Raw genomic sequence first — 27,440 nt, forward strand, 5'->3', positions numbered from 1 at the left:
AAAACCTTCGAAATATTTAAATAATTACCTGATTCCCAAACAACTTACAAAGCCCTCTCTTTCAGGCATAAACAGCTATCTATTTCCTCTGAAAGACATAAGATAATGCTACTTAAGTGAAAATAATACAACAAAATTGGAAATATTTTTATTTTGATGATTTTATTTTGAAATAAGCTCAAATCTAAATAAAAGTTTCAAGAATGGTACAAAGAATTGAAATCAAGTGGGAAAGCACACTTGAGCTTTAATAATTGCTTCATTTATGTCATGACGTTTATGGCAAAATGTCTCAGTCTCTGATCATGTATTGCATGCAGCTGTCATGGTTTTGGCTTCCTAGGTCTGGAATATCTGTCTTTCCTTTCCTTGTCTTTCATTGCACCAAAGAAAGTTCTTAAGGGGCGGCCATGTATAGCATGCCATCCAGTTTACATCAGTTTAATATTTCCACAGGGCAAGACCCAGATTGTGCGTTTTGGCAGCAATGCTGTGCTCTTCTCAAAGGCAGTACACGGTGTTGATTTGTCCCATCACTGGTGGCAGAACTTTGGTCCAACAATAACAAATATGGTATCTGCCATGTTTGGGGTGTACATTTTAAAAACATTTGACAACTTTTGAAGGTACTTGGAGACAGTGTAATTCATCCTGTTCTGACATCTTCATCCCGTTAGTTTGAGCACTGACTGGTATTATTGGCTAACATATTGTAGCAATGGTTATCCAGCAGAATTTTGTAAAATTCCATTTACACTTATTAGCTGGCATTCTAATTGTAAGGAATAACTGTCTCTCCTTCATACTTAGTGATATCAGTGTGAATTCATGGGTCCCTATTGGCTAAATTATCCCCAACTTGGCCTACGGATGGCTTTTCAGACTGTTCCTGTGTGCTTTCATCATGTACCCACTATTCCCTGAATGCCTCATTTTCTGATACAGAGTCCGTTCCAGGATTAAGGCAGCTATCCTCCTCAAGACACTCCAGCACGTTAGCAGGAAAGAATATTTGGAAATAAAAATCCAGCGCTAGCTATGTTGGTTGCCGTGCGTGTATCTTTCTAGTCTTTCAGTGTTCAGAATTAGGAAATATTTATGTACAACATGCACATACCTTTTCAGCACACACACACACGGCATATATTATATGTGTATCTATGTCTATAGATATTTAAATAGGTACAGTTATATATATGTACAAACATAAAGTTCATACTGTTAGCCAATCCTAACCAACATGACTGTGTTTTTCTTCCTTTCCTTTTTAAAGAAGTTTTATTACTTTAAACTGAGAAATAATTACATATCGACTAGGAACATTGGATGATAGTTTTATACATATGTGCACTATGGAATGATGTGACCAGGCTATTTAGCACAATCACTCGCCTCAACTATCACCCTTTTTGTGGTGGAACATTAAAAAAAAAATTCTCTTCTTTACCCATTTTGAACATAAAAATTATAACATCAATTACCTTGCTGTATGAGGAAGCACCAAACGTATAGCATGTCTAGTTTTCTCTTTTACTCTACTTTTCTGTAGTCTCTAAGTGAGAAACTTGGCTCCCATACCTTCAGTGAGTTTATTTAAATTCTCGGTTTCTTGAATATTGTCACTCCTGCTCCAAAGACCTTACATGTCATGGTCTCTGACCCCCTAAGTCTCACCTGCCACCGCACCCCAGCTCTGTTCTCCTGTGGATGCTCTTCTCACCCTGCCCCAGCGAGGCTAATCTGTGTGAGATTGCTACCCACCACTAACCTGTTCCAGTGATGTGGTTGCCCTGTAAGCAGAGCTTGAAGAAGGGGGAGTGGGAGAGCGAGGGAGGCAGATGTGAAGTGACAGAAGGAATAAGAGATGAAAGAAGTAAGGGATGAAGAGAAGAAAATGCTGAATGCAGGTTGTGGGCTTGAGTTGCCATAACTGAAAGATAAATTAATCTTCCTGAGAAAACTCTGAAATAGAGATTAGCATTTATATTTTAAAGGATCTATATATATATATATATATATATATTTTTTTTTTTTTTTTTTTTTTACTCAAAAGCATTTTTTAGTCGAGCGTTGGTTGTCATTTTTTTTTTTCAATTTTATACAGATCCATCTGTAGAAGAAAACTTACGGTGGAGGGGAGTTTTCCTAGGATAATTAGAAGTTGGGAGAATAAGGTTGGCTGGCTAAGGCCACCAGCATACATCTAAGAAAATGCCAGAAGGGGGATTAACTGCCTGGCAAAAGCAGAAAAATTCAGATCTTATCTGGGGTTGGGGAACGCTGATCATGGCCACTAGAGGGTGGTATAAATTCACAGCACATTCATTTTTCCTGGCTTGAGCTGTTAGAAACAAAAAAATTCAAAGGCAGTCAAAGCCTGTGCGAGTTTCTGAGTCCCTGAGCTTCAGCAGTGTCTTTTGGGTGCTAGAGCCACATTTTGCTTTTACTTTTATTCCACCACAGGTACAATCCAACCAGGAGCCTTGCAAATTGTCATTAAAATGTTCACTAAACTGTTACACATGTCCCCAGTTTGATTAGAGAAATTGAACAGATATCTCTAACCCTTTCAATCAATAAGTTCTAACAGAAATCTGTTCATTTGGGGAACTTGGATTTTGTTTTCTGTTTTTGCTCAAATTACTATGCTTTTCCATCCCCTCTACATCTTTAAAAACACATTCGTTCATGGTAAAACCATATAGTTCACAGTTTGCAAATGAGGGCTTTAGCTCTGTATATTTAATCTTGGCAAAAATCAATAGTATATGACATCATGACATAAGAGAGCATCTATGTACAAACATATACAATTTTATTGATATCTCTACAGACTACAAGAATTTTAGGTATAGTCACAATTGCTGAATGCAACAGAAAAATAGTAATTTGTCATTTTTTTGAAAAGATGCAAAAATTCTGAAGATGAAAGAAAGATACATCAATGGTGTCATCTGTCTCTTATTTCCTAGAATAAAACATCACATAATTAAGTACTAAAAATTATAGGTTATTAGAGATTTTGATCCTGTGTACAACTATCCAAAGCCACCACCTAGTTTATCTTCTGGCTTTGCAGTTGAGAAGGGTGGGCCAAGCCAGGAGGAGAGGCGCCATGAGGGGAGAGAACTCTGAATTCTCTTCTGTGTGAGCCATTGCTTCCCACTGGCTCAACTCCTCCTGTCTATGGGGTGTAATCACTTTTCCAGGATGCTGGTCATCAGATCGTGATTTTCCACTTACGCATTTACCCAGTAAGTAAGAGAGCTAATTTTAGTGGGCCTGGGGAGCTTTTGAGACAACAATCAACAAGGAAGTGTTTTCTCCCTGTCTGCTAAAATGAGGTCCAGTAGGACACCTTTAGCAAAACAGGAGCCGCTCACCATGTCTGCTCCCAAATGAAGAAACGTGCACAATAAACTTGGGGTTGATTTAGTGACTATTTAGCGAATTTCCATGGTCCAGATATTGATCATTAATTTTACCACTTAGCTTTATATGATGCTGTATTTATGGTGGTATTTCTGGCATCTTACATGAAAGACAGTCAAAACCTACAACTCTAACTTAAGTAACTAAAGGCCAAGTCACATAATAATAGTATCAAGTTATAAAGACCCGGGAGCTGCCTGATGAGAAATGTGGTCTTGCGTTCGTTCTGTGAGAGGCACAGTACAAATGCCAGGCAATCAAAAGTATGTCTTTTCACATGCTGCCTTCCACACTTCCTTGGACGGAGCAAAAAGCTGGCCAAGGATGACAAGAATCTTTTTCAGTTGGTCATAAAGCAGTGCTTAGCAATTTTGGCTGGACGTCAGACCCACTTTTAGGGCTTTCAAGAATACTGGTGTTCCGTTCCCAGTCTGAGACTTCTTGAAATCATTGGACATGTAAAAATATCAAGTGAACTGTTATGTACAGCCAAGGTTGGCAATCACTCCTTCATAAAAAAAAAAAAAAAAAAAAACACAAGTAAAGGCATTTGCCTGTGCTTCTGGGTACAGCAAGACCTCCACTTCACTCAGGCTCTCACATTCCCCCCCCCCACACCCACACTCCCCCACCACACTGCACCTTCTCCCCTTTATAGACGAGACCTTACCGATTTCTTCCATTCAAGGCTATGCGGTCTGTAGATCGGAATTCTAAACTTTAGCACATGCTTCCTGGAATCTTGCACATGAGAGACGGTCTTGGTGACAATCATCTCGGGCACCTGACTGAGTGCACACAATACTGCCACCTGAGATGGGGTGGAGTGACAGCCGGTGCAGAGGCTGGATAGCTTGTTGTTTCTGCTGACACACACAGAGAGCGAGACCTGGTCTCTCTGTCACGCTCGCCGTGACCCAGTGTGGTCAGGGAACCGTGTTTGCACCCTCCCCCGAGGAAGCCTGTCATACAAAGGCTACCCTAATCCTAGGCCAAGGGGAAAAAAATTAGTTTTCTTTTCCAGGCTCTCTTCATTTTATCACTGTGTCCAAAGGCCTGATAGCTAAGCATCTCACAGAACATATCTTATTTATCAACCAACCACGGGCCTAATCTTACTCTTTATTTTCTCAAACTGGCACAGATAATAGGCAAACAATACCTTTAAAATGGTATTGGTGGGCCATACAAAAAGGGAACTGATTTTACTAGAGACCTGGGTTTTACTGAGCATCAATTCCAAAAGATTTGAGAAACATTTCTATGATGGAATTGCTAGAACATGTCCCAGCTTTGTCACTGTACACTTGAGACTGAAGCCACATAATGACCCTCGTGGTGACTTGAGTGCTAAGTCTGGGACTCAGAGAAATGTAGAAACGAAGTCAGAGAAGCACGTTTTCAGGGGCTTGAAATAATAAGTGAGTCCCCCTCCACCCAAACCCAAGACAAATAGGTGGTTCCATGGTGGATCATTGCGTACATGACTATGAGAAGCGGGGGACAGACACTTGTCACTGATGAAGAGAATGAACGGTCCATTCCATCTGGAACACTAAGGAGGGGTTCTCTGCTGAGGAAGGAATAGGGAGGCAATGCCACCTTGTCCTGACGGTGCCTTGCAAGCCTTGTCTTCAGATGCCACTTCGTAGAGATAATGTAATTTGGTGGTAACCAAGACTCAGGGTCATCTTCTGCAGCACTGTTAAAGTTTCGGGGGGGGGGGGGTGGCTTTTCTTATGGTCCAAGGCAGAAGAGAGATGAGAAAATTCAAACGATCACATGTATCAACATTACTCATTTCTCTAAGATGGCAATGATAAAATGGTGGTGGCGGTGACTCTGTGTGTGTGTGTGTGTGTGTGTGTGTGTGTGTGTGTGGTTAATGCAACAACAGGAAAGTTCAAAGAGAAAAATCACATCCATGGTTAAATTATTGTTATTGCTATCTCTTTGACTTATAAAAATAATTCTGATACAGTAAAACCTCATTAATTTGGATTCTGCTAACCATTGATTTGTGGGACGAGTTATTCTTATATTAAGAACGGGTTCAGCAAACAATTTGGCAAGCACATTTAAGCTTTAAACATTTATGAGAACTTGTTCTTTTCAAGCATGTCAGAAGCACCTACTCCAAGTGATGTCTATTTATAAACTTTTTGATGTGTTTGCTGAAGCCAGAATTTTAAGCATATCTATTGTGAAAGGTGGTGTCCTTTTTGATATATTCACTGTGTGCTTTGAAATAGTTTACAATTGTTAGTTCACTGATTCTCCAAAATTGAACTCTATTGCATATGAATCACACATGAAATTTGGGGCAAAACTTCTCTTGCTAAGATAACATGCTCTTGTTGAATGCTGTTTTCTATAAAGACAAATAGTTTATGTATTTCACAGTCTGTCTCTTTTAAATGATGTAAAATAGTAGCTCTCAACTGGAAGCAATTTGCTCAATTTTTTTTTTAAACTGTCATTACTAGCAGGTTCTTACTGGCATCTAGAGTTCAGAAGCCAAGGGCATTGTTAACACCCCATAATATGCTAGATTGAATTTTGTGCTACTGGTGCTGCTATTGAGAACCCTTGCTATAGAACAAGTGAATTTGCGTGTGTGTGTGCCTGTGCACATGCGTGTGGTGTTGAGGATTACACTGATAGTCTCAAGCATGGTGGGAGAGCTCTCTACCCTGAAACAAGTTAAATATTACTGGACGTTTCAGAGATTCTCATTGAATTCAGTGCTACTTTGGGTTGAAACTCACTATTCCTAAACAAAAAGAAATATTCTTTTTGCTCATTTTAAAATGTAGAAATGTTAAAGTATCAGGAAAACAAGAAATTTGGATTCTTAAAACAGATGGCATAATTTGTGCGTTGCAGTTTGGCTGCCAATCTTTTCCAGGTCCTGGCTTTAAATTTCATTGCTTTTTAAAAAGCCTTATATCATCTACAAACAAGGTGCCTATTGTCTGTATTTCATGCCAAGCTCTCCTGTACTAACGCTATAACAGGAGATGGGTTTACAGAGAGATGTTTTTTAAAAACCAGAATTCAGAGACTCCGATAAATGTGACCTAGTGTGTATTTTCTGGTTCTTTTAATTATCACTGCTCTCTCTTTAAAATGACAGAAAAAATGTAAAGGGAGCACCACTCCAAAGAAAAAACATAAAGGCAAAGAGAATGCTGACTTGTCTATTAAGTTGGATTCAAGGAAACAGTGACGTCTGAAATGCAAATGTAAATCCAGTAAGACCTTAAAACTCAAGAAGCCAATCACCTAATTTAAGATTATAAAAATTGGAACTACATCCAGTTAGGTGAGTCCTAGATTCTGACTTCCAAGCACATTCCATAGAACGAGTCTTCATTCATTTTTCTTTAGAGTACTTCTCTGCTGGCTTATGGCAGCTCATTTTACCACGCAAGAGCTGATCTTTACTCTTGAGAAGTTTTAAGATGGTATTTGGTATTTACTGACACATCCCCCTTGACTTAGATTAGTCCCTAATTAGTGACAACATTATTGATTTTGCATCATTATCTATAGATTTGTGTTATCATAATGATGAGTGTGGCCAAGACATCTAAAACAGCACTATGTTTCATCAATGTTTCTATTAACAAGTGTTGAACCCCAAAGTATTTTTTAATGAAAGCCCTTGTGAATCAGAAGCGTAATAACTCAGGATCTCTTTCCCAATTCATTAGCCGAGGTTTTACTGAATCACATTGAAGAGAGTGACCAGTTTGGTCTGTGAAAATCAGGCTGCAGAAGCACCTTGGGATTGTAGGCCCTTTTGGGTCTGAACAGTAATATACTGTGTAATTGGCAGATAAGGATACAAACGGTGCTTTAAAAATATATATATCGCTTTGGAAACTGAAATTGGGGTATGTGAAATTCCACTCTTTGTGAACTCAGTTCTCAAAGCTGACTGCATTGTTCCTATAGTCTTGTTTCTGCAAACTTATCGCCAACTCCTCTGTAGCATGTAAACCAGGCTGAAAAAAAAAATGCTTTGAGGTGATTCAATCCTGTACGGTTTATGACAAAAAATGGGAACTCATCTTGAGGGTGGCAGAAATGGGAGAAAAAGTGTTGGGAATATTTCGTTATAATGGCAACACTTGATTATGAATGGGAGCTGTAAATGATGTGAAATACTATGGAGAGAGAAAAAAGTGAATCAGATTCTTGCCGTGAAAATTCAGTAATGTCCTAGCATAATAAGGAAGATTTCAGATGAGAAGGAATTCTGGGTTTGTTTTGATTTCTTTCGGTTGGGTGTGGCAAATATACTTGAAATGCACTGATATCTTCTAATGCAGATTTTTAAATTGTTGAGTGTGGCCCAATTCATAAAAGTAGTTTACCATAAATCCATTTTCTTCTGTTATAACATGCTTTTGTTTCTTTTCCTCTTAAGATGTTAATTTATCATGCAAAGATTTTTTTTTTCATTAAGTGCATTAATGCTTTTGTTTGTACAGGAAATTTCAAATCAAAAGGACTCCCCATAGTCTCCAAACATAAACTCTTAGCAAATTACATGCCAAGATGATAACATCCATTCCACATGGGAAAAGACAAATTCAGCCAATGTCTTGGGATTGTAACCAGGGTTCCAGCCTTTATGTTGTACAGCGTCTTTGCCTTTGATAAGTCTCCTTTATGGTAACCTCAGATGGACTATAATGGAACATTTTGTAGAAGAAACTGGTTTCTAGCAGTTGAATAGTGGTGCTGGGAATAAATTTTGTTTCCCTGAATAATGGTTTCTCAGAGCAGTCACTGTCTTCTTTAGAAGGTTAGAACTGGTACCATTTCTTATCCTTATATTTCAGCATCAACTGGAAAGAGAAAACCAGCAGTCAAGAGATGCTATGAAACGGTAAAGACGCTACTCAGCAAATCAGTATTGAGCTAGTCATAGTTAAATCTCAAAGTGCAGTAAAATTGTATGGCCTCTGTGTGGAGCAAAGTGCTTATGAGAAAGGCTTAAAAAGCAAATGCTTAAGCTGTATAGACTTAGCCAACAGGAAACGATGTTCAGTGACCGAGACAAAATGGTAGACGTGAACTGTGATGTCTATGGACCCTTCTTGAGAGACCCATTCCCTACACAGCTTTCAGCAGGTGATAGAAAATCAACGAATACTCTATGCCCAAGGTAAAGAAGTCTCAGCATAATATAGGATTATTTTATTTCCTTGAGTAGGGAGACCATAGTACTTACAAATTTCAGGATACACAGCACCACTGCTTAGGCTTTTCTCCCTCTCTCCCTCCTCCTCTCTGTCTCTGACTCTCTGTCTCTCTCTCTGATTTTTTGAGTCAGGGTTTCTCTGTGTAGCCCTGGCTGTCCTGGGTCTTACTCTTTAGACCACACTGGCCCCGAACTCACAGTGATCCACCTGCCTCTGCCTCTGCCTCTGCTTCCCCGAGTGCTGGGACTAACAGCCTGTGCCACCACTTGTGTCTTGCTTAGGCTTCCTCATGCAGGAGTTGAATGTTTCTAGTGTCGGCCGGATGAAGATGCCTGTATTCACTTGGGCCATTTACCTCATGTGCATGTTTGGAAAACGCTTCTGCACTGGTCATCATGCCAGCAGTCTTCTCTTCCAGCTCGCCCAGCCGCTGTCCTCTCTCATCAAGGGCAATTCGGGCTCGGGTCAGCTCGCCCATCACCCCACCAGCAGCGCCTTTCATCCCTTCTATACTACCCGGTCCAGGGATGTGCTGTGCAAGGCTGCGGGATGCTTTTCCTGCCGAAGCTTCCCCAACTGAGGGTTTAAGCCACAGAAATTGAAAACACATCAATAATTCATAGTCAAGATGGCCACCAGGGCAAAATCATACTCTCGTACATTTCTAATGCTTTCATGATTTTCATTCATATCTGGTTTTATCATATGTATGTGTTAAAGGTATGAGTGCTTAAGGCAAAAACCTAAGGAAGAAACTAGGAGATACAGTTATATGTGGTGTGCGTATGGGGCTGAGCTTTCACATAGTATGGCATAGTTTTTTTGTACATATGTATGTATGTGTTCATGTGTTTGGGTATGTGCACATGTGTGATCCTGCATGTGGAGGTCAGAGGTTAACCTCCGGTGCTCTCCACCTTCATTGTTTTCCTTAAAAAATGATTGAATGATTATGGTGTGTTTGTGTGTGTGTGTGTGTGTGTGTGTGTGTGTGTGTGTGTGTGTGTAAATGTCAGGGAAGTGGGCTTAGTTCATATTACGGTATAATTTTGGGGGGCAGAGGACAATTTATGGGAACTGGATTTTTTTTCCATCTACCATGTGCATCCCAGACTTCGAACTCAGATTAATAGGTTCGGTAGCAAGTGCCTCCCCTGGCCGAGCTATCTTGCTGGGCACATCTTGTTTTTTGAGACAGGGTCTCCCGCTTGGCCTAGCACTCACTAAACCAGCCAGGCCAGCTGGCAAGGAGCCCCAGTGATCTGCCTGACTCTGCTTTCCCATCATGGTGATTACAAGGCTTGAAGGGCAGAGTGGCTTACATACTGAGAGCTTTTCACAAAACAAAACAAATTATAATACACAGCTATCTTGGCAGAAATTTAGTGAACATTTCCAGGGATGTCACATTGGAAAGGAACCTAGGCTTTGAAAAATATCCAATTCACATACCACAAAAGCAATCTGTAATAAAGCATATAATTAACTCACTGGGTTTTAGTGTCTCATAAAGTTGTATAATTATAACTACTCTCTGATTATAGAATATTTTCATTTTGCCAAAAGAAACTCCAAACGCATTAGCAATCACTCCTTATTATCTCATTACCCACGCCCCAGGAAGCCACCGATTAATTTTCAGTGCCCATGAGTTTGCCTGCTCAGGACAGTATATATGAATGGAGCCATATAATGTGTGGCCCTTCTTGTCCTGCCCGCTCTGACTTAGCATGGCACATGTGAAGTTCTACATGGCTGCATTCAATACCTTGTGCCCTTTATTGGTTAAAATAACAGTCAACTATAGAGTAGCACCTGTGTCTTTTTGCAGTTATAAATAAGAGAAAGGGAGTTTTGGTACGCAACACCAAACAGTGATGGCACGGTCTAAAAATGTTATTTGTATCTGTCCTCTGAAATGTTTTCTATTATCCCCTATTGCTTTTTGATTATTGTTCATCAGAGTCTCGCTGGTAGATTTTCAAACTAGTTATTTTTCCATGGCACTGATGTACTTGTGTTGTGAATAAAGAATCCATTTTCTAGCAGTGGTAGAAGAAAGCAGACTAAAATGTTTTTTCAGAATTTAAAAATCCATATACTATTAACTGTGCCTAAGATAGGGCTGATCTGAAACTGAGATGCTTATTAGCTTGCTCATTACTTTATATATATTTATTTATATTTATTCATATATTTATATATATTCATATTTATAAATATATATTTGTACTTGATTATTTCCTAATATACTGACTAATTTTATTCATGTTTAATAAACATAATTTTCAAAATAATATTAATTAAATAATTAAAAATAATATTAAAACTTTAAGACGTAAACAATACCACCTTGGTCTAGAATTTGAGATATAGTACATTAAACCACACACACATATACAATCAGGTCTTCTATTTTGTGATGAGTTTTTAAACTAAGATATTTACTCACAGAGCTCTTCTCTATCAAATGTCTGTCCACTTCCACCAAATAACCCCTTGAGAAAGCCTCTGTTTTGAGCTTCTGGTGTCTCTATGGGAGTAAACAAATCGCCTAACATGTCCTGCACCAATTAAGAAAAGAGTATTAGAGCAACTAAGATTAAATTATTAGATGAAAAGGTAACACTGTGACAAGTTACAATACACCATGAAAACAGCCTTTCCATATCTTTTCTATGTGAGTTTTCCATGTGGCTCACAGTTCTTCCCTTAGCTCCCCAGAGTCGTTAATAAAGGAGAAAAGGAGGAAAAAAAGTAAGGACAGAAAAACACAAAACTTTAGATAACCCAGCCATAAGCTGCATGGAACACACACTGGGAAATCACTGTCCTATGTTACTAGCAATTACCCTGGGGCAAGGAGGGGCAGATTCCACAACCAACCATTCTGTTGAGAAGAGTAGAAAATTCAGCACAGTCATATCTCCAAACACCAATTTCACTAAGACAAGACTCAGAAAGCCACGGAAATCACTTGGGCACCACACAGTCACCTGACCTAAACTGAAACTCATTGGAGATGCTCAAGCTAGGACTGTGAAACCTGGCACAAAGGTAACACTTCCCTAATGAGAGGCGAACAGACGGCTGTATCTTTACGTGCCAGCATGTGTGTGACCACCTCAGAACCTCTGACACTGAAATCCACTCAGGACATGAATTAGCACCCAACACATATTTCCCCATTATTCCTCTTGATTTATAAATTATAGTTTGCTATAAATTTAATAATCCTTAAATTCTGTGTACTCTACTAGTCTATAGAGATAATGATAAATAGTGGGATACTCAAAGCATTTTCACTGAAATCAGGAAAAGAGTGTCTGAATTCTTTACCAATTCTCAGTATAGTTCTTGAGGTATTAGCAAGAACAAGAGACCAGGAATAAAGTGGGATAAACTGGGAAAGGAAGAAGTAAATCATTCCCATTTTCAGTATTATGGTCACATGTACAGGAGACTTAAATCTAAATGATCTTCTAGAAAATTCTTAAAAATAACAAACCTTTACGTCAAAGCAGGAAGACACACAATTAATAGCTTTCCTAAATGCCAGGTAACAAAAATGTTGAGAAAACAAATCACTTTCACAATAGGTTAAAAATACCTTGGAATAAATCTAACTAAGAATGTTAAAGACCTCAATAATGAAAATTTTAAATCCCTGAAGAGAGTAATTGAAGAAGACGCTAGGTGACAGACTAGCCACGCTCCTGGGTCAGCCAACCACTGTGAAAATCGTTATAAACAGAGTCAATTCGCTCTTTATCAGCAACACTGCAGAACAAGGGGCGAAGTTGCAAAGCCCACAGGAAGCACAAAACACAAAACACCCAAAGCAATTCTGAGCCAAAGACACAATTCTGGAGGTATCACTTGTCCCTGATTTTAGTTATATTACAGAGCCATAGGAAAACAGGTAAAACGCCACTAGCACAAGAACAAACAGGCAGGTCAAGAAGACTGAATAGAGGGCCCAGAAATAAAGCCACTCAGCTACAGTGATAATGATTTTTTTTTTTTTTTTTTTTTTTACAAAGAAGGCAAAGACATTTTAGAGAAGAGACAGTCTCTTTAACAAGTGGTGCTGGGAATGTTGGGTAGCCTCTTACAGAAGAGTGAAGCTAGGTTCTTATCTCTCACCCTGTATAAAGTCAATTAAAGTGATCAAATCTTAATGTAAGACCTGAACTCTCAAATTGTTGTGAGAAAACATTTCAAATTATGGGTACAATGCTTTCTGAAAAGCACTCAGATAATTAAGGAAGTAAAATCAAGAATCTGCAAATGAGATTTATTAAATCAGGATGTTTCACAACAAACAAGTGAGTAGGTAGACTACAGAATGGGATTTTTTTTTTTTTTGGGGCTAACTTACAGAAGATAAATGACTAACATGTAGAATATGGAGATAATTAAAACCCAAACAAGCCAAATACCAGAAAAACCAAAAAGTTCAGTTTTGATAAATGAGACAATGAAATAAATGCAGTAATTAAGTGACAATGAGAAATTTCCAATAAGCATATGGAAAAATATTCAACGTGTTTAGCCACTAGAAAATGCAAACTAAAATTATACCAGATCCCATGTCACCCTAGTCAGAATGGCAACCGTTAGGAAAATAAATATCTAATTCTGGCAAGGATGAGGTGAAAAGGGAACTTGCACATGGTAGTGGGATTATAAATTACTCCATCCAATATGTAAACCATCATGCTCTTGGAGATTTCCCAAAACTAAACACAAGGATATATGACCCAGCTGTATACCTGAGTGTATGCCCAAAGGACGTCTAGTTAACATACCACAGTGATACTGGCACATGTGTTTTTTTTTAAAGTTATAGAAGAAGTGCCAGTGTCCATTAACAGAACGAGGGATAAAGAAATTGTGGATCAAAAGTTAAGAACACTGACTGCTCTTTCACAGGACCTGGGTTTCATTTCTAGCACCTCCCAGCTGTTGATCCAGATGGTCTGATACTGTCCTTTGACCTCTGTTGGCACCAGGAAACACACACACACACACACACACACACACACACACACACACACACACACACACACACACGTAGGCAAAAACCTGTACACATAAAATAACAAATAAACCTTAAAAATTAAAAAAGAATGAAATTCTATTGTTTTCAGGAAAATAGGTGCAACAGGAGGCTATTATGTTAAGCATAATAAGTCAGCTTCAGAAGGACAAATGATACATGTGCTCCCTCATTCGTGGGTCCTAGATTTTATGTAAACACATAAAATTGCACCCATGCACATCATGTATGTAAAACATGAAAGTGAAACCTAGATCCTCTGGAGAAACAGAGTAATAGGAAGGGTGAGAGATGAGAAACAGATGTGTCTCCAGAGTGAGTATATAGCTGCACAAAAATGCCATTCTAAAACCCATCTCTATGCATAAGAAACTTATGCCAATGGGATTAAGACAAAACTCCCTAGAATAAAATAGATACATTTCAATTCACCTAATACTATAAATGTTCGCTATAATCAGTTCCTCTTATTACATCCATGTATACCCAGAACCATACTAGAAGTCAATAGGATTACATTGACGAATATGTATTCAAAACATCTCCTAGGAAGGGCATATTTATGGTCAGTTCCAATAACACATTAGCTTACAGAGGTCTGTATTCTTTTTCTTTCTTAACAATCATGTCTACTTATTTCTATAAAGGAGTCTTACCTACCTGAATATTATCATACATTTCTTGGCTATATGTTAAGCGTTGGATTTCAGTAGGAGAGACAAGGTATAATGCCTGCCCTTCATTCGTGAAACAAAATGTCCGTGCTATTCTCATGTCTGTCAGTGGCAAATAATTAACATCCAACATTGGGCGAAGACTAGGTAAGCTGAATAGAAAAAAAATCTGTATTTCATATTTACATTGATATAATTTTTCCTTTAATAAAAAACTTTAAAGTCATTATTTTATGGTTTTTTTCTCTATAGTATGCTCAAAGATTAGGATTAAATAGACTTTTCTATATAATCACATGCACACACACAAACACAAGCACAGTTCTAGCTTAGCCCATATAAATGCTTAGCAAATTTCCTTAAAGGATTAATGTAGAGGCCTATGGCCTCTCTTTAAGCACAACTCCTTAGTCTTTGAGCTTATGCACCAACAGAGACACATGTGGGGTCAGTCTAGGGCGCCTGGGCACAGACTGCTTTGCTCCCAATTCCCTAATCCCTCTACGCAGGAATGGAATCTTCCTGTCTCATAGGGTGTCTATATGGAACACAGCTATAAATAAAAAAAGGCCTAAGCTTAAGGGATGCGTATAGAACGAACGAGCACTTACACACGTGAGAGAGCACATCTGTAGCCCCTTCCTATCTTAACCCTGCAGCTAGAATTTGATAAGACAGTCCTAGGAATGTCCTTTTGGATACTGTAGTTCCAGCCAACTTTACAAAGCAGTAATGAACAACAATCCCACTGGTTTTTCCCTCCATCATTTCTTGGACATCGAAGGCAGAGAGAACTTCTTTGGTTTAATCCTCAGACTCTAACTATTCTAATTCTTTGTGCACACTGATTTTAATTTATTGTAGAATACAAACGTAGTAGCTGTTTTCTTGGGTCCGAAATTTTACTGTAAAACATAGTAAAATATATATAGTGAAATATATATTATCGAAGTAAGTGTTTACGGCTGTTCCAGCACCACACTACTGCTTGCTGTCATCAATTTTTCTAGATGTCATTCAAGGCCACATTTCCCCAAGAGAACAGACCTTAAATTGCTGTTTAACTTCCGCTGGATGGCTTAGGTGCGCCTCAAGTGTCAAACTTATTTTCAGTTTATTTTCAAGTATTTTATTCTTATTCTTTTCCATTTCCCCTCATTACTATAATACACATTCTCCAGATCCTGAGACCTAGTGGCCTCTTTACCTTGTCTAACAAATCAGCTTTGCCCACAGCATCTCCCTCTCCTCCATGTCTGGTCTCTCCTTGCCTTGTAGCTACCTTTCATCTCAGCTCCAGAGCTCCCAACCCTGTCTCCTTGAGTGTTTCCTAGTGCACATCCCACAGAAGGCTAACTCCCTGCTTTAAAATCCCATTTCTTATAAATTTCATATTAAGCTCGCCACCCAATGTCTTCAACCATGCATGTCAATCGACCTCTCTAAGTTACTTCTTTCTATCACACACTTAATGATTCAATGCATTTAAACTTTGGAGACGTAGTTTGTCAAAAGAACATTCAATTTACATTTCCTCTACTAGCATTTTTATTTTCTATGTTTCTTACTTGTTTACTGTCATGCATTAGTAATTTTCATCTTCCTTTTGTGTCTGGTGTAATATTTTACTGTTTAAATGACTTTGGGACAAGGTGAGAAATTGACAAGAATGACAGTCACTTCTATAAAATATTGAAGAGATTTCATTTTCTTGAAGCATTTTCATCCAATGCCTACCATAGCATTGCTGAATTCACAAGCCCATTAGGCAATATTTTTATGTTTCACAAGTTGTATATAATCTCATTGAGTAGAGTGAACTCTCTAAGCTACATCTCACTTAAATGCCTGCTGCCTGTTAGTGCACTGTTGAGTGCTGACTTCACCTTTTCCTATGCTTTACGCCTTCAGATAAATTATTTTACTTTAATTTTTAATATGTGAAATGGAAGATGAAAATAATACTTGTCAATATCCACGAAAAGCTATGAGAATCAAGTGATGTTCTCTGTGTGAAGTTCTTCTGTAGTAGTGAAATTAACAAATAATTTCATTTCTGTTTGGCTTCTGTATCCAGCGCTGAATGTATTTCCAATAATTGCTTATTAAGTTAATGTATGAATGACTGGGAACAATTCTTCCCTTGGATTCTTTGATATCAATAATACATGTAATATATATTAATATATGTTATGTATATGAAACAAATAAACTAAACCAAAATCAGCCCTCTCCACACACAAACTACAAATCTCTCTTCACCTTGCTGAACTCCAGAACACAGTGAAACACCACATCGGTTACTTCCCTTCAGTCGTGCAAATATCCCTTTCACCACTATACCTTGCTAGCATTGTTGTGATTACCAGTTAGCAATAAATATGCCTAGTACCTCATAATCATGATGTGCCCGTTCGCACAGAAGCAGGCCAGGCAGGCGCTGTTGCACATGACCACGACATCTGCTTGCAGGAGGAATGACGTCTCTGTGATGTTGTGGACATAAAGGCAGGTCTGGGAGGGCAGTGAGAAGACTTTGGCTTGTTTTTCTGAGCAGATAATTGTATACTGATGGTCGCCTACTTCCTGGGATGAGGAAGAGTAGTTCATGACCAATTTCCTTTTCCACGTCTTTTCATTTTCATCCGTGTTGTTTGGGTCCCTCCATACTTCATATGGAGGCTGCATTAAGCTGCCAGTTCTGTCCATGCAGGAGAATGTCAGCACAGCTCCTTTCAGTGAGAGGAACGTACCTAGAAAAACAATTCACATGGCTCATGTGTGAGGCCCTTTCTAAAGCAGCTGCTTATTACTTATGCACGGGCCGTAAATGTTTTACATTTTCATAATTTACCTGCATAATTTTGTAATATTGTAACAATATACAGAATCAGTATGTTTGTGAGTTAATCTGCTAGAATGACTTGGATTAATAAAATTTCAGGTCTACAAAGAACCTAAAAGAGCAGTTGATTTTACAAATGAGAAGACAGATCTAGAAGGGTGATGACACCAGGGGCAGTCCATAGAGCCTGGACTAAAGCCTCAGTCATAATATTAAGCTGGAGTAGAACTCATTTTCTTATTCAAACACTAAGATCCTTACTTTTATTTAATTCAATATATATATTATCTTTTTGCTTAATATGCCTTTAATCGAAATAGAATCACATCCCTTTCCCCCTCTATTTCCTGCCATCAGCACCTCTAGTGGATCCCTCCCATCTTCCACACTGTGCACATATCATACTGTCCAATCCCAGGGTTTTGATGCTCATTTGCTAGAAAACGTCCTCTAATTTTCCTGAAATTTAAACCCCCAATAAATATTAGGTAATGTCAACATTCAGAATTCCTCTATCTGCTAATTTTTTTTAACTTGGTTTTTGATCTTAGCTAGAATGTAATGACAATTTTATGCATTTATGTTGAGTTTTTTGAGACATGATTTTCTTGTGCAGCTCTGGCTATCCTAGAACTTTGTATCTCTGTAGACCAGGGTGGCCTTGAACTCAAGATCTGCCTGCCTCTCCCTGTGGGTGCTGGGATTAAAGGCGTGCATCCTCCTGCCTGGTGTGATGACAATTTTCATTGTATGAAAGACAAGCACTTAAAATAACAACTAGGGATAAAGTTAGGTCTTTTGGAACTCAAAATTGTATTTTTTCTCAAATAAAATCATTTAAAGATTTTGTCTTTTAAAAACAATTACCTTCAACTCTTAGGCAAGTTTATGTATTTTTAAAAAAGATTTGTTTACTCACTTATGTATATGATTGCTCTATCTGCATGTACACCTGCATGTCAGAAGAGGGCATTAGATCCCAGTATAGATGGTTGAGAGTCACCATGTGGAAGGTGGGAATTGAACTCAGGACCTCTGGAAGAGCAGACAGTGCGCTTAACCCCTGAGCCATGTTTCCAACCCAAGTTTAAGTATCTTAATTCAGAAAAAAGGGTTGCTTACCTGCATTTTTCAGGATTGAATGCCCATGGCAGATGATTACTTGTATGTAGTTATATGTTACTCTGTATAATTAACATATGCTGATAACATATGAAAAGGGTTCCACTTGTTTAATCTATATATTGCTTGGGTTGTTAACTTTGGTTATTCTTTTTAGTCTTTTATATATTTTGGTTATTAATTCCTTGTTGATTGAGCAGCTAACAAAGACTTTCTCCCATTCTTTACTCTCTCTCTTCTACTCTTTATTTTGCTTGGTAAAACCCTTTTAATTTGATGTAATTCAATTTGTCAATTTTCATTGTCATTTCATTGTCAATTTGTCATTATTATTGATCATTTGGGTCCTATTTGGAGAATCACTGCCTGCACCTAATCTTGAAATGTTTCCCTTATGTCTTTTTAGAAGTGGTTTCAAAGTTTCGGGTTTTATTATTGAGGTCTTTGATGCCATGTGGTCTAATGAACATACTTGTATGGTAGGTTGCCTCACCTCTGCTTCTCTGAATAATTTCCTTATGACAGAATCCTAAATTTCTGTGGACGTTTGAGGCAGGATTTAGGCAGGTTAGTTCATTGGATCAGGACAGGGAGGTCAGGGACAGCTGGCAGCTTCTAATCCAGCAACTCAGCACAATGAGGTGATAGAAGTGAGGCAAAGTGGGATTCAAGAAATTCACTTCAAATCTAATTCTCTCTCTAGCTTGCTTGAAGCATGTTATTTATCCTCTCTGGGTGTCATTTTATTAATTGTTAATAAGGAAGTTGCAACATATCAATACACAATAGGGACAAAAAACGGCCCACTTGTTAGATTAGCATCACCCAGGGACTTGCTAAAAGTACAAATCCTGAATCAGAGGGCCTGGGGCGGGGTCCACCGATCCATATTGTAACAATACATTCAAATGAGTCTGACACAAACACAATATGGAAGAGTCTCTAGGTATTTTTCACTTCTCCAATTCAATGTTTAAATATATTTCAAATTTCCATATCACTGGTAAGAATATGTTGCTAGGCAAACAAGATAATCTGTGTGAAAACATTCCTTAAAAAAGGAAAGTGGAAATCTATCTGGCGCTATCTCAGAAAAATGGGAATAGGGCTTCCTCAAGACCCAGCTATTCCACTCCTTGGAATATACCCAGAAGATGCTCCAGCACACAACAAAAAAATTTGCTCAACCATGTTCATAGCAGCCTTATTCATAATAGCCAGAACATGGAAACAGCCTAAGTGTCCCTCAGTAGAAGAATGGATAAAGAAACTGTGGTACATATACACTATGGAATACTACTCAGCTATTAAAAACAAGGAATTCCCGAAATTTGTGGATAAATGGATTGAGCTAGAAATGATCATAATGAGTGAGTTAACCCAGAAGCAGAAAGAATCAAATGGTATATACTCACTTATATCTGCATACTAGCCCAAGGGGCATGTCCCACGAAAGCCTTCACTTACCAGGAAAGTGGGACAGAGGGGAGGATATCCTATTGGGACTCTAAATGAGAGAAGCATGGGAGAATAGCAAAGTAGAAGGATCCAGAGGGTCCTAGAAACCTACAAGTAGAACAATATGATAGGCAGATTTGGGCCCAGGGGTCCCGCTCAAACTAAGGCACCAGCCAAGGACAATACAGGTGGTAAACTTTAAAACCCTACCCAGATCTAGCCAATGGTCAGAACATTCTCCACAGCTGAGTGGAGAGTGGGATATGTCTTTCTCACGTACTCTGGTGCCTCACATTTGACCATGTCCCCTGGAGGGGGAGACCTGGTGGCACTCAGAGGAAGGACAGCAGGTTGCCAAGAAGAGACTTGATACCCTATGAGCATATACAGGGGGAGGTAATCACCCTCAGGAACAGTCATAGGGGAGGGGAATAATGGGAAAATGGGAGGGAGGGAAGAATGGGAGGATACAAGGGATGGGATAACCATTGAGATGTAACAAGAATAAATTAATAAAAAAATTAAAAAAAAAAGGAAAGTGGGAATTTTATTTTTAGCAGCAGTATCTTTTTCAGTTACTGATGCAAGCTCCTTACTAGCTCTAGGTTTGTTTGGGTACGCTACATGATTCCAGCATTGTATCGGTTTCCTTTCGGTTATCTGGTTTGCTGGAACACCAGGATCATACAACCACAATGAGGCACAGCCTCACAACTGCTAAGATAACTGTTTTTAAAACATCAAAAGACCATGTCCCCTGGAGAGGGAGACCTGGTGGCACTCAGAGGAAGGACAGCAGGTTACCGAGGAGAGACTTGATACCCTATGAGCATATGCAGGGGGAAGTAATCCTCCTCAGGAACAATCATAGAGGAGGGGAATAAGGGGAAAATGGGAGGGAGGGAAGAATGGGAGGACACAAGGGATGGGATAACCATTGAGATGTAACAAGAATAAATTAATAATAAAAAATTTAAAAAAAATCAAAAGACAATGATAATGGAACGATGTGGAGAAACGAAAACATTTAGTATTTGTATGACCACACGAGGGCATATGTCAGAACATGATCCAAAAATAAAGTCATGTGAGGGGAATTCTGAATGCTTGTGAGAAAACTCACAAGAGAACAAGAGTCTTGTAAACTCAGTTTAATCAAGACAGGGACTTGTTCTTAGAATGTGCTTTCATGCCGCTCCAGGGCGAGTTTAGTTCAGATTATCCATCACAAAGGGCTATTGTTCTTCCTTTATATGTCCCTATAGAGAACATGTTTTTTGCCATATGCACCTTGCCTTTTGGATTATACACGGCTTGAGTTCAGGTGCCCTTGTTAGGGCTATATTGCCTGGTGCTAGGAATAAAGCTGGCTGCTGCATGAGACTTTGGTCTGCCTCAGTTTTAGGCTCCATTCTCCCAGGTAACATTGCCAATTAGAGTAGTAAACAGGCATGGAGATTTCCCACAAAATTAAAAATGGAACTGACATATAATTAAGCTCTGGGGTTGTATCCCAGGACTGTGAGAGCAGACACGCTCCTGTGCAGCACTACTGCCAATAACGAAGATGTGGAAACAAACTAAGTTTCCAGAGGACTAATTGATTAAAATGCGATATATAGACACAGTGTAATATTTTTCAACCTTAGAAGAAGGTGGCTCTCTAATATTCAGACATGGATAAACCCTGTAGGTACTAATTTTAGTGAAATAAGCCAGTCACAAAAGGACAAACACTATGTGGTTTTACTAACAGGAAGCATCTAAAACAGTTGAACTCATATGCACTAAGAACAAATGCTGGTATCCGTGAGTGGGAGAAAGGATAATAAGGAAATGCTAATAAACCAATGTAACATTTTTATTATATACGGTAAGCTCTAGAGCGTGCTGTGCAGTGCTGTATATTTACGGTAAGCTCTAGAGCGTGCTGTGCAATGCTGTATATTTACGGTAAGCTCTAGAGTGTGCTGTGCAATGCTGTATATTTACGGTAAGCTCTAGAGCATGCTGTGCAATACTGTATATTTACGGTAAGCTCTAGAGCGTGCTGTGCAATGCTGTATATTTACGGTAAGCTCTAGAGTGTGCTGTGCAATGCTGTATATTTACGGTAAGCTCTAGAGCGTGCTGTGCAATGCTGTATATTTACGGTAAGCTCTAGAGCATGCTGTGCAATGCTGTATGATAGGTAGCAATGTCAGGGATAATACCATTTGGGTTTCCGCAAGTTGGGCGGGAGCCGTTGGGTAAAGAACAATGAAGAATGAATTTGGCCAAGAGATGGGGGGACCAGGACAACAGTCACGGAGTCAGCCAGTGAGTGCAAAGAGGAAACAAGAGATGGGGGACCAGGACAACAGCCACGGAGTCAGCCAGTGAGTGCAAAGAGAAAAAGCACAGACTCCATTCTCAGCTGGAACTTTTCCTCACCTGTTTTTTTTTCCACATGGAATTCTACTTCCTTTTCTCTTTTTGCTGCTATAAATTTGCCTTCTGGTAGTTCTTCTTTTTTTTTCAATGGTTAATCAGAAAACAAACACGAACCCAGCACCGCAGCTTTTGCCTTTTTAATTAATGGGTTTTAAAGAGCAGCATCATGTTTATGGAAAATCAAGCAGACCAGGTACAGTGCCCACACATCTCTTCTGCCTTTTCTCCTACTATTCACATTTTGTATTAATAATCTATATTTTATCTAACTGATCAACCGATGTTAACACATTTTGGATAGTTAATATTTTAAATTGTAGGGTACCAACTTGGAATATTATAGAAGACAGATTTCCTATTGGATCATATGCACTAGATAAGGGAAAACCTTGCAAACTAGATGCCAAAAGATATATATATCCATCATTTTAGTGTTTGTTTAAGAATGAAAGAAATCTCTATAATATTGAGAGGCAGTGTATTAGTCCAGGGGACTATTTCTACTTAGAAAAGCATGTGTGCTATAATGTCATGTCTGATAACTGCCTTCCAACTATGGCTATAGGCTTATGTGACAGGGACATTTGATTTAACCTCTGACCTTGTGAGGAATGCCTGGCACATATTACATGTTCAATACATAAAAGTATTAACTTAAAGAATAGATTTGAATTGATGCTTAACAATTCACTTGGAACTTACTGGTCTGGCTCTAGCTTAAGAAAAATTAAAAATACATATTTCTTTAAAGTTAGGAATGTACTAAATTTATTTTTCACTATGTAGTATCAGCTTAAAATAAAGTGTTTGTTCTTAGTAGCCGCAAGACAAAGATTTCCCTGAATTTTCCACACTCGTGGAGCTGACTGGTCTGCCGTCTGTTCATATACACACAATACAAGGTAATACAAAACCCAACTCTCTTTAGCCTCCAGTGCTATATGTACTGTTTAAAAATACAATCTCTTATCCTATAATGAAATTCTGTTTTAGCTTAATATACCTAAAACATTTATCATATGTAGGAAAGAGAGAGTAAAATTAATGACTAGAACCTGTTAAAATATTCAAAGGCATATCCAATGAAATCACACTTAGCAGTTTTTGAAAAAAGGAAAAAAAATTTTTTTAAGCTGATTCAGGTAGAATAGAAGATATGCCTAAGTTGAATTCTTGAAGTTTTACCATGAAAAATGAAGAAAGATTTCAGATAGCCACCTTAGGTCAGATAGCTTCTACTTTAATTATTCTGATTTCTTCAAGAAGGATGTAAAAATACTCATAGGTTCTGGCCTGGCAGAAAACATTGGAAAAATGTTTCAATTTATTAAAAATAAGGGGCTGGAGAGATGGGTCAGAGGTTAAGAGCACTGTCTGCTCTTCCAGAGGTCCTGAGTTCAATTCCCAGCAACCACATGGTGGCTCACAACCATCTGTAATGAGATCTGGTGAGCAGGTGTACACGCAGACAGAGCATTGTATACATAATAAATAAATAAATCTTTTAAAAAAAAGAAAAAGAAAAAAATAAATTGGACTCTTGCATTAACATTTATCTCAGCACTTTAAAGGAGATTCTTTTCATTTTTTTTCTTTTTATTTTTCTTTTTTTCTTTTTTTTTTTTTTTGAGGGAGGGTTTCAGACAAGGCTTCTCTGTGTCACCCTGGCTGTCCTGGACTCACTTTGTAGACCAGGCTGGCCTTGAACTCACAGTGATCCACCTGTCTCTGCCTCCCGAATGCTGGGATTAAAGGCGTGTACCACCAAGGAGCTTATTTTCAAAGGCTGTACTTAGACTGGCCTTTCTGGTTTCCCATTGTAGAAACCTTTGTACTTTTACCCCAAGGACTAGTAGACGCCAGCATGATAAATGTTGGAAGAGTACGTGAGTTGTGAAATTCTCAATAGTTCATATTACATATGAGGTTTGTACTCCTCACCACTGTCCCAAATCAATGCATATTATTAATACTTAATATCTAAAGCTGAGTAAGCAGCAGCAAAGGAACAAGGGAACTAAAAAACTCTTACCACTTGGCAACACCACCACCGGCTCTGTAAACCTTTGTTCATCCGATGATGGTAGATTTAGGGAGATGAGTAACACCATTCCCAGACTAGTTCCAACAAACAGACAAGGGGAAACGGTAGAGTCATTTTTCCGTGCAAAGGATTCCATGAAGTATAGAGCTGTAATTGCTTCTTTAGAGTCTTTGTCAATGCTGGAGATGCTGGAGCTCCTGGAGCGATTATAGGAATTCTCTCGGGTTTCTATAAGCATTAAAAGAGCAAAAATGAAGCATTAGCGAATCTAATGAACAGGAAACATTTAATACCTGTAAACCATAATTACATGAGAAAGACAAATGTTATTTTTTGTTTATTGACACGAAGGCATCTTATCCAGGTTACTGGCTCCTTTTGAAGGTAGGGAGACTGAAGTCATGTACTTAGAGTTAAAGCTAAACCTCCAGTCTCCTGAGTTTTAGCACACCAGTTTTATCTTGTACATTTCCTGAAAGATTAAAATTCTTTAATCATGCAAAAAAATAAAAATAAAACAACCCTTGTCTAATAAGGCAAGATACAAAATCTTCCAAGATCACTTAATTGTTTTTCCTTCCTATCATTTGATTATAGAAACCATATTACTGATCCGTTGGCAAGGCACACATTCCAACACTATCATGGTCACCAACATGAAAGGACCGATATAGACCATAAATGTTCCATGACAAACAGATTGTATATCCTAAGCAACTAAAGCTATAAAAAATTGAACTTTTAACTTAAGTCCAAAAATGGGAATGTCATATCTGTGAACTTTGGTCCGAGCTGTCCACCTACAATCCAAATCCAGTTCTAACTTCGCCAGGACCAAGTAAAGACTGTGTCTCCCATTAACATTGGTTTTTCTGGAAGGTTTCAGTCCACTGAGAGAGGAAACAACAGCAGCATGGTTCTGAGTGTGTTTGCTTTATCAACGCCTGCACATGTGCACCCTCCAACAAGCATAAAGTCACCCACCTGTTAAACAATAACACAGTCACACTGTTTTTTTTTAATTGCTCAAGAGCATAGACTCCTGTTTTTCTTTCTACTGTCTTCACTCACCTTTTCCTCTTGATAGATATGAGTGTGTCTTGATAATTTTTATAGAACCAGAAGAAATATATTTAGAAGGACCAGAATGTAATATTCCCAATTTCCTCCCTTTTATCCCTTACCAAATTTATACAAAAATAGCTTATCATAAAATTTAGAGATGACCCAGAATTTGGATTATATCCTATATAATGCATATGCTTTGCAAATTTAAAGACAGAATTGCAGTTAGGCTGTTTTCTAGCATAAACAAGAGGCAGAACATCTACAGCTTTGCAGCACTCACTCCGATGATTACGCTCTTTCTCGACCCTTCCATGTTTTTCCTATTACAACATAACCAGCTAACCTGTGTCTCCAAAATGTCACTCATGACTTGTTACCATTTGGCACCAATACCCACAAACACCTGTTAGAAAGATAATATTATTGTTTTCCGTATCTACAAGACCAGATTTAGTATGGCATAATATTAAATAAAACCCGCATAACAAATTCATTAAAACACTTTTGAAGAATAATAGATTGTTGTTTGAAAAGTTAAAGGACAATATAGGGTTACTATAGCCAAATCTTTCCATAATTTCCCTGAACTCTTCTTCTAAAAAAACTTTATTATCCAAAGAGTAAAAGCAAAGTTCCAAGATTTTCTTTTCTTCTCTAAAAAGTGTTTATTTTTCTCTTCTATTTGACTCCCCATCCTCATTCCTATTCTATAAATAAGGAAATAATTCTTCCTTAAATCTTTTTCAAACATTGTAAACTTTATTTATTTTGCATTTATTACTTATTTATCTGTGTGGTACTGGGGACAGAGCCAGACCTCATTCAGACTGAGCAAGTGCTCAGCCATGGACTGATAGCCCCAGACTCTTTGCACTTTATGCTTCAAGACAGGGTCTTCTTAAATGGTCCAGACTAGCCTTGAGCTCCCTCTGTAACCCAGGCAGGTCTTCAAGTTGCAATTCTCCTGCCTCAGCCTCCCCAGCAGCTGGGATTACAGGCCTGTGCCACCAGGCCCAGCTATGAGTCTAAATTTTAGAATTTAATAATATGGTTTTTAAAAACTTGGTTATATTCCTTTGACAGTAGAGGAAATTAAGCCTGTAGTTACAGAGTCTCTCCTTTTGTATAGCCTACCTACAGTGGAATCATTTTAGTTTTAGAGATAAGAAGAAGGTGGAGTAAGGAATAGAATTAGGAGTTATGGACACAGCTGAAAAGAATCTCAGTCTTTCAATGTCATGTAGTATTTTTTTTAAATCATCTTTTAAATGTAATCTCCATCTCTTTGTCTCCAAGCACCTGTTACCATGATAAACCAAATTTTAAACTGTACTCACAGAAATTGACATGTTTATCCTACCTTCAGTTGTAACTGGTAAAGAAATCTCCATGCAAGCAGCTGACTGTGCCTTTCTAAATGGTGGTCTTCCAGGACCCCAGCGATTTACTTTTGAAACGTCAGCACTGGAAAGACGTTTTCCAGAACTGCAACTCTGAGAGGTTGGACTTGTGCAGTGTCCATTTACATGGTCTGTACCAAGAGGAAGAAGGCAGAATCAATATCATAATTAAGTCTTCAGATGAGGAAATCCAAAGGCACAGGTTAGAAAATGGAGAGACAGGAATTCCTCTTCTTCCAATGCATTTGGATACGACTAATTCTTTGTTATTTTAATATTTAGTTACAGCTTCAGATTATAAAAGAAAATAAAGATGCTTATTATGTAGAGGACACACTTTCATAATCTGTCTATCATTTCTTGAAATGTGCTCTATATCCCTACTAGGTATTTAACACATCATTGAATGGAAATATCAAATAAGTTTTAGTATTTTACTTTTTGTTGCATTATTTGGACAGATCCAATTTATGTGCGTTTTAGAAGGACTTTCTTTACTTGTTTAAGATGACAGCATCACAATGTGCACTTGAGATAGCGCTGTGGAGGCCAGCTCCTCAGGTGTGAGTCCAGTTCTGACACTAGTGAGCTCTGTTTATTGAAGTCGTCAAACGTCAGTTTCTTCTGTAAATCTAGGTTATTGTTCTATACTTCATGCAGCTTATGTAATTTTTTTGGAGCACATG

General features: G+C 38.3%; 1 protein-coding gene across 1 annotated transcript in view; it reads right to left on the reverse strand.

The window, feature by feature from the left end:
* Positions 1-8,925: 8,925 nt before the first annotated feature.
* The window catches only part of Stxbp5l (syntaxin binding protein 5L), a 239,059-nt gene continuing 220,544 nt past the window's right edge, over positions 8,926-27,440 (reverse strand). Inside the window, exons 22-27 of the mRNA XM_051150549.1 lie at positions 26,715-26,885; positions 24,275-24,514; positions 16,777-17,137; positions 14,371-14,536; positions 11,101-11,212; positions 8,926-9,224 (exon numbers count right to left, since the gene is read on the reverse strand). Of these exons, the coding sequence (XP_051006506.1) occupies positions 8,926-9,224; positions 11,101-11,212; positions 14,371-14,536; positions 16,777-17,137; positions 24,275-24,514; positions 26,715-26,885 (1,349 nt within the window). The remainder of the gene's footprint in view (positions 9,225-11,100; positions 11,213-14,370; positions 14,537-16,776; positions 17,138-24,274; positions 24,515-26,714; positions 26,886-27,440) is intronic.

This window comes from Acomys russatus, chromosome 8, assembly GCF_903995435.1.
Source record: "Acomys russatus chromosome 8, mAcoRus1.1, whole genome shotgun sequence".
In the NCBI taxonomy this organism is placed as follows: Eukaryota; Metazoa; Chordata; class Mammalia; order Rodentia; family Muridae; genus Acomys; species Acomys russatus.